Source organism: Bos indicus, chromosome 7 (genome assembly GCF_029378745.1).
Source record: "Bos indicus isolate NIAB-ARS_2022 breed Sahiwal x Tharparkar chromosome 7, NIAB-ARS_B.indTharparkar_mat_pri_1.0, whole genome shotgun sequence".
Lineage (NCBI taxonomy): Eukaryota > Metazoa > Chordata > Mammalia > Artiodactyla > Bovidae > Bos > Bos indicus.
Genome location: NC_091766.1, coordinates 15,663,714 through 15,669,970, shown reverse-complemented (window position 1 = coordinate 15,669,970; position 6,257 = coordinate 15,663,714). Strand labels below are relative to the sequence as shown.

At 57.6% G+C, this 6,257-nt stretch overlaps 1 protein-coding gene across 2 annotated transcripts; it reads left to right on the top strand.

Moving 5' to 3' along the window:
* The first annotated feature begins 1,991 nt into the window (after nt 1-1,991).
* ACP5 (acid phosphatase 5, tartrate resistant) lies at nt 1,992-5,906 on the top strand. Of its 2 annotated transcripts, none has more exons than XM_019964220.2 (6): nt 1,992-2,205; nt 3,251-3,338; nt 3,567-3,845; nt 4,054-4,181; nt 4,300-4,645; nt 5,283-5,906. In XM_019964220.2, exons 3-6 carry the CDS (start codon nt 3,567-3,569, stop codon nt 5,559-5,561), a joined length of 1,032 nt encoding a protein of 343 aa, XP_019819779.2. In that variant the 5' UTR covers nt 1,992-2,205; nt 3,251-3,338; the 3' UTR covers nt 5,562-5,906. The 2 variants fall into 2 exon arrangements, with proteins under 2 accessions (XP_019819779.2, XP_019819778.2); XM_019964219.2 differs by lacking the exon at nt 1,992-2,205 and adding an exon at nt 2,273-2,397.
* Nucleotides 5,907-6,257: the final 351 nt, after the last annotated feature.

Genomic DNA, 6,257 nt, shown 5'->3' with positions numbered 1-6,257 from the left:
GAAGATAATCCTTCCAACAACCCAGACCTGCTACATGAAGAGGCAAATTTAACAATGGATTCTAATTGCTTCCGATCATTTTGTTTTCCTTTTTCGTGAAAGGAAACAGTAGAGATAAATGTGAAGCCCCTTTTCTGGACACCCCTCCTTATCCCTGAGCCCCAATTCCATTCCCTTCCCTGTCTCCCCAGAAAAACAACCACTTCCCTGAATCTGGAGTGAGGTCTTTGTTTTCTGTTTACACTCAGACTGCAAATATGTTAGGAGGAAGTCTGCATTTATTCTACTGGCAAAATAACTAAGCACTTTTCAAGCAAAAATCCAAACAGTACAGAAAGTATGGGTTTCCCAGGTGGCGCAGTGGTAAGGAATCCAGCTGCTAGTGCAGGAGATGCAGGAGACATGGGTTCGATCCCTGGGTTGGGAAGATCCCCTAGAATAAGAAATGGCAACCCATTCCAGTATTCTTGCCCAGGAAATCCCATGGACAGAGGAGCCTGGCAGGCTACAGTCCCCGGTGTCCCAAAGAGTTGAACATGCCTGAGTGACTGAGCACAGCACACACCACAGAAAGTATAAAATGGAAAGAGAATGTCCCACCCCATCCCCAAAGAATGGAAAGTAATTAACAGCTAGAATATAAATTTCACCAGCACTTGGGGCCCAGCAGAGCAGGTTTTTCCTGATCTGTCTTGTTCCCTGCTGTGTCTATGGGGGGGGGGGGGGTGGGTACACCTCCTGGGCATACAGCAGGTGTTCAATGCACGTTGAATCAATGTTTAAGTTTCTTGGATCATGTCTATTTTCAAAGTCAACTTTTTTATGTTGGCCTAACTTTAGATTTACAGGAAAATTGCACCAAAAAAATTTAAAAAACAGTGCAAAGAGTTGCAACATACGTCTCACTGTTGCCTCAATGACTAGCGTCCAGTACATGTCACACCTGTAACCACTCCAGGATTGTGAGTTGTGTTACTATTCACAAAACTCTGAATGTCACCAGATTTTCCATGAGTGCCCCTTTTCTGGTCCAAGATCCCCATGTTCAGTTTGTCCTCCCGTTTCTTGGGGCTCCTCCAGTCTGTGGTTCGTGTTAGTCACTCAGTAGTGCCCAACTCTTAGAGACCCCATGGACTGTAATCTGCCAGGCTCCTCCGTCCAAGGAATTCTCCAGGCAAAAGTACTGGAGTGGGTAGCCATTCTCTTCTCCAGGGGATCTTCCTGACCCAGGATCCAACCCAGGTTTTCTGCACTGCAGGCAGATTCGTTATGGTCTGAGCCAGCACCGGGGAAGCCCACAGTCCCTCAAAGCTTGCTTTTTCATGACTGGGCCGTTTTTAAACCTGCAGAGTTCTAGGCAGGTTTTCTGTACAGTGGGTTTCCCAGGTGGTGCTGTTGGTTAAGAATCCACTTGCCAATGCAGGTGAGGAAAGAGCCTTGGGTTCCATCTCTCCATCAAGAAGATCCTCTGGAGAAGGGAATGACTACCCACTCCAGTCTTCTTGCCTGAAAAATTCCCTGGACAGAGGAGCCTGCAGGCTGTAGTCCCTAAGGTTGCAAAGAGTGGGACTTAGTGACCGAACAACCACCACCAGCTTCAAAAGGAGGCGGGAAGGGTCGTGTCCTAGCTCCTGGAGAGTGTTTCAACATAAATTATTTGCACCTCTAAGGAAGGTTGAACTCTCTGCCCTCACGCACAATTTAAAGACCAGGAAACTGAGGTTGAAGACGACAGACTTCCTCCCTCAAGGGTGGCCGCAGTCCAGGACTGACGCCCCACCCAGCGCTGCGATAGGAGGGCCCTGGGCACCCCAAGTGTGTAGGTCCCAAGGGTGGAGATTCTGCCGGCGTGGGGTGGGGGGCAGGGAAGGAAACCGGGACCCCGAGTCACTCTCCCGAGCTGCAGTGCAGCTCGGCCAGGTTTGGGCTGTCCTCCGGGGTGCAGTGCGTCACCCCCAGTTACAGAAGCGCTACCTGCGCCCCGGAGGCGTGGTGACGCGGGGTGACCCAGCAGGATCCCCGGGTGCGGCCGGCAGGTCCAGGAGGTCCAGGCTCCAGCGCTTCCGGCCGCCGGGGATCACCTGGGCCGCCCCCGGCCGCCGCGTCCTTTAAGCCCGGGCAGCCCCGACGGCGAGCGCCCAGCATTCCCGCAGCTCGGCTCGCTCAGCCGCGCCTGGCCTTGACCCCGGGCCCCGCCGAATGCAGGTGAGACCGCCCAGCGGGTGTAGACCGGAGGCCTCCACCCGGGGGAGTGGTCTCCGCCTAACCTCGTGACCCACTTCCTGTTTATCTGGGCTATGGGGTCGGGAGTTGGGGGGGGCAAGCAGTCAGCCTGTGTCCTCAAGCCTGGGGATGGGAGCCCCCATCCACCGTCGCAAGGGCCTGTAGCGAGCCATCGTGAGTGCCTATGGGTCCATGGGGCCGGGGAGAAGGGAGGCAGGGAGGGGAGGGGCAGGTCAGACAGGCCTCAGGAGCAGCCGCCGAGGGCGTGAGGGTCAAAAGCCTGTGGTCACACGGCTGGTCACCAGCTCCCTCCTGCCTGGGTTCCTCCTGCAGGAAGCGGGGCATGAGGTGGAAGGGAAGATGCGGCCAGGACTTCCTGGAAACGGAGGCCCCTGCTGTTTAGGGGAGGGGGGTGACCCTCGGATTGGGGCTCACACCGGATGTGTCACACACACCTCACACACCGGACCCACAACTCAGCTGAGACACACAACACACACACACAGCTGGACTGGGGCGCAAGGCAGGGACACACCGGTCCTCGTCCCCCACACTCAGTTCCACTTGAGGACTCAGGCACGCCTCCCTGACATGCCACACAGGGCCCTGCTGGCGGCTCAGTGTCCACTGCCATGGGGACATAGGACAAGCACACAGCAGGCATGTGACCGAGGTAGGCACGCTTGGCTACACGCAGATATCAGTGCAGACACACCCAGACATGGGCAGACAAACACGTCCACTGAGGACGCAGACACAGGGTGGGTGACTGCTGGGAGGGGTGCACCGATAGAGCTCGGTGCACGCTCGAGGGCCCATGACACAGACGCGCTCCCCTGGGCAAACTCGGGGGCTGTGCGTGCAGCCCAGGCTGCCCTGGAGTGCCAGACCCCACCTCGATCCCGTGGCCAGCGCTGAGGAACTAACTCCCAGGCTCACATGACCCTAGGGGAGGGCTCCTGGAACCGAGGGGAGGTTTCCTGGAGAAACTGCCTCATCCTCTCTAATGATCCATTTCCGCCCCCAGGAAATAAAGGCTCGGTGCCCAGCCGCTCTGCCCTGGAGCTCACCTGCCTCTCTGAGCCCCTAGGCAACTGGCTTGTGCCTCCTCCAGGGTGAGTGCTGGGCCCCTGCAAACCCAGCCCTCCTCACCCTGCCAGCTGGATCCTGCTTGCCCGCCCACTGACCCTCCCAGCCAGCTCTTGCCCTGAAGCCCTGGGAACTCAGGCATCAAGCCAGCCCTGCGGGGGAGCCCGTCTCTTCCCCTCCCAGAACAGGGCCAGTGGGGGGGTCTCAGGGTGGCCTGCTGCCCAAGCCCCAGACGCCTGTCTCTCCCCTCCCAGATGGACATGTGGACGGTGCTGCTCATCCTGCAAGCCTCGCTGGTGCTCCCCCGGGCTGCTGCCGCTGCTGCCGCCACCACCCCCGCCCCCATGTTGCGCTTCGTCGCTGTGGGTGACTGGGGAGGGGTCCCCAACGCCCCATTCTACACAGCCCGGGAAATGGCCAATGCCAAAGAGATTGCCAGGACAGTGCAGATCCTGGGCGCAGACTTCGTTCTGTCCCTGGGAGACAATTTCTACTTCAGCGGTGTGCAGGATGTCAACGACAAGAGGTTTCAGGTGTGTGCCACTGGAGTGGTGGGGGTGGGGGGAGGCAATGCTTGGAGAAGCCTCTAGACCTTTTACTAGAGAGGGCAGAGCAACACTGATGGTTGTACACACTGAGCATGCACAGCTTCTCCCTTGTTCCTGGCCCCCGAGTTGGTGGGAGCAGCCAGAGGCTGCTTGAACCTGGGGTGGGTGCTGCCCTTCTCTCTGTCTGCTGCAGGAGACCTTCGAGGATGTGTTCTCTGCCTCGCCGCTGCGCTCCGTGCCCTGGTACGTGCTGGCTGGCAACCATGACCATCTGGGGAACGTCTCAGCCCAGATCGCCTACTCCAGGGTCTCCAAGCGCTGGTGAGCCTGCCCCCTCCTGCCTTTTCTTCCCACCCTGCACCAGCCGCCTCCCTCAGTGGGGCAAAGAGGCCGACTGGCCAGAGCTGAGCCCCGGGCGTCTCCACTGTACCATCCGCAGGAAGTTCCCCAGCCCTTACTACCGCCTGCGCTTCAAGATCCCCCGGTCCAACGTGTCCGTGGCCATCTTCATGCTGGACACTGTGACCCTGTGCGGCAACTCTGACGACTTTGCCAGCCAGCAGCCCGAGAGGCCCCGCAACTTGGCGATGGCCCGCACGCAGCTGGCCTGGCTCAAGAAGCAGCTGGCAGCAGCCAAGGAGGACTACGTGCTGGTGGCCGGCCACTACCCTGTGTGGTCTATCGCCGAGCATGGGCCCACCCACTGCCTGGTCAAGCAGCTGCTGCCACTGCTGACCGCGCACAAGGTCACCGCCTACCTGTGTGGCCACGACCACAACCTGCAGGTGAGGGTCCCGAGGGTGGCCTGGGATCCTGGTAGGGGAGGATGTCCCCAGCCTGGCCAGCGTGCCACATGGGGTGGCATTGGGGCTCCTCCTGTTTGTGTGTATGTGCTCAGTTGTATCCGACTCTTTGCAACTCCATGGACTATAGCCCGCGATGCTCGTCTGTCCATGGGATTCTCCGGGCAAGAATGCTGGAGTGGGTTGCCATGCCCTCCTCCAGGGGATCTTCCCAGCCCAGGGATCAAACCCCATCTCCTGTGTCTCCTGCGTTGGCAGGCAGCTTCTTTACCACTGAGCCACCTGGGAGTTCCCCTCCTGTTTGGAGGCCTCTCAATTATCACTATCCCTGAAACTCTATGCTTGCTAACCAGAAAACAGCCTGAAGTGCCCTAAAAGCCCTCCCAGGGGTCCCTGTTGCCAGTTGCTTACCCAGATCAATGTGCTCCCAGAGGTGAAGAAACTGGAGGCTTGGCGGGAGTGGCAAGGGGTAGGGGGCCAGGATTATGTTCCTTGCTCAAGGTGACTCTGCAGTGAAGGACAGACCTGACCCTGCACCCAAGACAGGTGGGCACCAAGTCCACAATCCACCTAACTGAGGGGCTGAGGGCTCCACTGACCCTGTGTCCTCTGTCCACAGTACCTTCAGGATGAGAATGGCTTGGGCTTCGTGTTGAGCGGGGCTGGGAACTTCATGGACCCCTCGAAGAAACACATGCGCAAGGTCCCCAACGGCTACCTGCGCTTCCACTACGGGGCCGAGAACTCACTGGGTGGCTTCGCCTACGTAGAGATCAGCCCCAAGGAGATGAGCGTCACTTACATTGAAGCCTCGGGCAAGTCCCTCTTCAAGACCAGGTTGCCGAGGCGAGCCAGGTCCGAGCATCAGCACCGCCGCGGGCTCCACGCTGGGGCCTGAGTGAGAAGGCGCCTCCCTGCTGGTGGGTGGGTGGGTCCCACTGGGACACACACACACCCCCTCCCTACTCCCCCTGCCCATGGGCAGGCTTTCTCAGGAGCCCGTGGTGTGATGGCAGAGCAGGAAAGAGAAGGGCAGATGAGGAACTTGTGACATAGATGCCGTGCCTGAAAGAAACATGGACACATGTACGGGCCAGAGTGCCAGGCCCCGTGACCGGGCTCGCCCAGCCTGAGTTCTGGGCATTGAGGGGCAAGGAGGGAGGGAGGCAGAGCTCTCCCCTGGATCAGGCATCCTTCTGTCACTGCTGAATAGACAATAAAAGAAAAACTTGCAAAGACTGAACATGTGTGTTGTGAGCATCTCTTTCCTTACCTCCCTGGTGAGATGCAATACTTGGGGTTGGAAAGGTTGGGGCTCCCACACCATCCTTGCTGTGCACCTTCATCTGTCAGTCTCATCTGTAACCAACTGGCCTCATCCATGAGTATGATTTTAAGGCCAAACAGGAACTTAAATTCCTGGTGGTCCAGTGGTTAAGAATCTGCCTTCCTAACTCAGATGAGGAGAAATACTATATGACATCCCTTATTGTGTAAAAAAAAAAAAAAAATACACATGAACTTACAAAACAGAAAGAGATTCACAGACTTAGAAAAAGAACTTATGGTTGCCGGGAGTGAAGGGATAGTTAGG

Coding starts and splice junctions, on each gene's coding strand:
- ACP5 (XM_019964220.2), top strand. CDS start 3,567: ATGGACATGTGGACGGTGCTGCTCATCCTGCAAGCCTCGCTGGTGCTC. Junction 4,182..4,299: donor TCCAGGGTCTCCAAGCGCTG/GTGAGCCTGCCC, acceptor TACCATCCGCAG/GAAGTTCCCCAGCCCTTACT. Junction 4,646..5,282: donor GCCACGACCACAACCTGCAG/GTGAGGGTCCCG, acceptor CTCTGTCCACAG/TACCTTCAGGATGAGAATGG.